At 33.7% G+C, this 2,646-nt stretch overlaps 1 protein-coding gene across 1 annotated transcript; it reads right to left on the reverse strand.

Moving 5' to 3' along the window:
• Nucleotides 1-494: 494 nt before the first annotated feature.
• Nucleotides 495-2,189, reverse strand: LOC107576929 (canalicular multispecific organic anion transporter 2-like). Its single transcript, XM_016263049.1, has 3 exons — nucleotides 1,971-2,189; nucleotides 846-972; nucleotides 495-776 (listed from the first exon to the last, which is right to left on the reverse strand). Exons 1-3 carry the CDS (start codon nucleotides 2,114-2,116, stop codon nucleotides 573-575), a joined length of 477 nt encoding a protein of 158 aa, XP_016118535.1. The 5' UTR covers nucleotides 2,117-2,189; the 3' UTR covers nucleotides 495-572.
• Nucleotides 2,190-2,646: the final 457 nt, after the last annotated feature.

Here is a 2,646-nt window from a genome sequence, read left to right on the forward strand (position 1 = left end):
TGTGTGTGTGTGTGTGTGTGTATGTGTCAGGTGCATAATTAAATGTGTTAATTTCTTTAAAAAAATATTACTAAACAATATTTAATGCTATGGAATATTATATAAAATATATTTTTATATGATTAATTCTATTAAATGAACATTTTCAACTAACAGCTTTAATAACCATACAACATTATTTTATAGCTATATTAAAAAAAAATCATATATAACAATTAAAATCAGATTAATGTACCGCACACACATGCCAAAACATGCTTTGTATGTCATGTTTAGTTGTGTTTTTTAAATATATAAAATATTAAATACTATATAGTGTTAAATATTATATAAATATATTTTTATATAATTAATTGTATTAAATTAACATATCGAACTGACAGCCCTAGTTACCATACAGCACAATTTCATTAAAATATATAAATAAAAAACAATTAAAGAATTTATATACGGGTCAGAAGTAGTTTTTTTTATATTATTACTAAATAATATTAAACATTATAAAATGCACTTGAATATAATTAACTGTATTAAATGAACATGTTAAACTGACAGCCCAGCTTATTCAAAAGTCATGCACAGCCATTGAGATCCAGCACCTTCTCTCCGATCTCAGTCTGGTCTCCTCCAGGAAGCACTTCCAGGTCAGGGGTCAGAGCGCAGGCCTCCAGCACGCAGCGGTACCTCTGCTCCACGTACGGTCTGCCGAACAAGATGTTGTCTCTGAGCGTGGCGTTCTGGATCCAGGCCTGCTGCGGTACGTAAGCCACGGATCCCTACAGGAGGAGACGAGCGTCAAACACAGCTTTCCCCTGATAAAGACGGATCTGGAGACGAATACACACCCGTATGGAGATCTGACCCTCCTGCTTCTCCATCTCTCCCAGCAGGGCGGACACGAGCGACGTCTTCCCGCAACCCACGTGACCCACGACCGCCAGCAGAGAGCCCTGCGGCACCATCACATTAATGCTGCCGAAACAACACACGGGTTACTCAGCACTGCTATTAATCAATCACTTCCCCTTTAAGGGAAGCACAATCATGAGGCAGCTTTAAATCTGGTCTTAAAACATCTTACTTAAGGATAGCTTTTACTTGACTACTGGTTTAATTCTGTTATTTATTATTTGAATTTTTTGTTTTATATTTTATCTTATTTATTTTGTCTTTTATTTAATTACATTTTTTATATTTCTATTTGATTTAGTTTATTTTGTATTATTTTCTTATTTTATATTTTATTTTATTCATTTTGTTACATGTTTTGGCTTGTTTTATTTTATTTTATTTAGTTCGTTTTTATCATCTATTTTATTTTATTTTTTAAATGTATTTAATCTATTTTATTTTGCTTATTTTTGTTTTATTTTCTTATTTTATATTTTAATATTTGTTTTTATGTTATGTTTTATTTTATTTAATGTTGTTGTTTTATTTTATTTTGTTTTTATATGCGTTTTATTTATTTTTGTTATATTTATTGTCTTATTTTATAGTTTAATTTATGCTTCTGTCCTCACATCTTGTTTCTTGTGTTTTGCATTTGTTGTAAAGCAGTTTGAGAAAGCAACTTTTAAAGGCACCATTTAAAATAAAGCTATTCTTTTTGCTCTATTTTTTATTTGACACACAACAATGTGTCTCTTAATAACTGTGCAAACGCACATATCCGTGTGAAAAGATGCATGCAAATGTTTTCACAGAAATGTTGATACATCAATACGTTTGCACTTTTTTCTAAAGGATCAAATTTAGAAACCACACGTATGTGAAAATCACTTAGAAACATGAAAAGTGTCAGGCTAAAATGCCTCTTATATTGATCCTGAATAAGTGATCTGAAAAGTTCTGCATGCATCTAAAACAGATTCAGCATAGAAATGCAGTAAAGGCCTCTATGAACTAGTGGTTGTTTTGTTTAAATTGCACTTGGCTTCACCCTTCAGCCAGTGTTTTGTGAGTCTTACTTGTCAAGAGTGGCTTGGTCTTGTTTGGCCCATGAGAACGTCCCGTTTACGACGCTCACGGCGTATTCTGACGAGAGAGAAAGCCGTGACTCATTTTGGAGGAAAGGAAACTTGCAGACAGCAGAGATTTCACAACGACTCAGCATGACTCAGCACTCGAGAGCAGAAACTGGAGTCGAGTCTGATTGTTTCAGCATGACGGGTTTCTTCAAGAGCTCAGCTCCGTTACCTGAAGCGTTATTTCTTCTGTCCACGCTCTCGGGATCGAGCTCATCGTGACTCAGGAAATCCTGGATGCGTTTCAGAGACACGCTGGCCTGACGAACGATCACACACAGAAACAATCAGACTGCTTATTCTGTAGAAGCACAAAACACGATGAAGCTGATCTCACTCCTGGAATATTACGCTAGTATCTGAAACATAGACTAACCCTCTAAAGTAGGTCACTTCTGAATATGAACTGAGCCCAATCAGTTTATTCAAACCGAGGGAAATTTATTTTCTGCTGTAGTTCTATATGACAGATGCTGACAGAAAAGCAGAAAATAAAGAATTTTGTCTCACTTTTTTATATATGTATGTATATATAATTTTTTTTCTCAAAGTGAAAATTATTTAATTATTTTCAGTACTTCTGATTTAATGTATAATAATTTATTTATTGTCTGCTTGT

This window comes from Sinocyclocheilus grahami, unplaced genomic scaffold (assembly GCF_001515645.1).
Source record: "Sinocyclocheilus grahami isolate Dianchi unplaced genomic scaffold, SAMN03320097.WGS_v1.1 scaffold4666.1, whole genome shotgun sequence".
NCBI lineage: Eukaryota > Metazoa > Chordata > Actinopteri > Cypriniformes > Cyprinidae > Sinocyclocheilus > Sinocyclocheilus grahami.

What these genes read in the sequence shown, in the direction of transcription:
- LOC107576929 (XM_016263049.1), bottom strand. Translation starts at nt 2,116, where the DNA reads ATGCTGAGTCGTTGTGAAATCTCTGCTGTCTGCAAGTTTCCTTTCCTC. An exon ending in GACCAAGCCACTCTTGACAA is followed by an intron (nt 973 to 1,970) that starts GTAAGACTCACA and finishes TTGTTTCGGCAG; the next exon opens with CATTAATGTGATGGTGCCGC. An exon ending in AGGGTCAGATCTCCATACGG is followed by an intron (nt 777 to 845) that starts GTGTGTATTCGT and finishes CTCCTCCTGTAG; the next exon opens with GGATCCGTGGCTTACGTACC.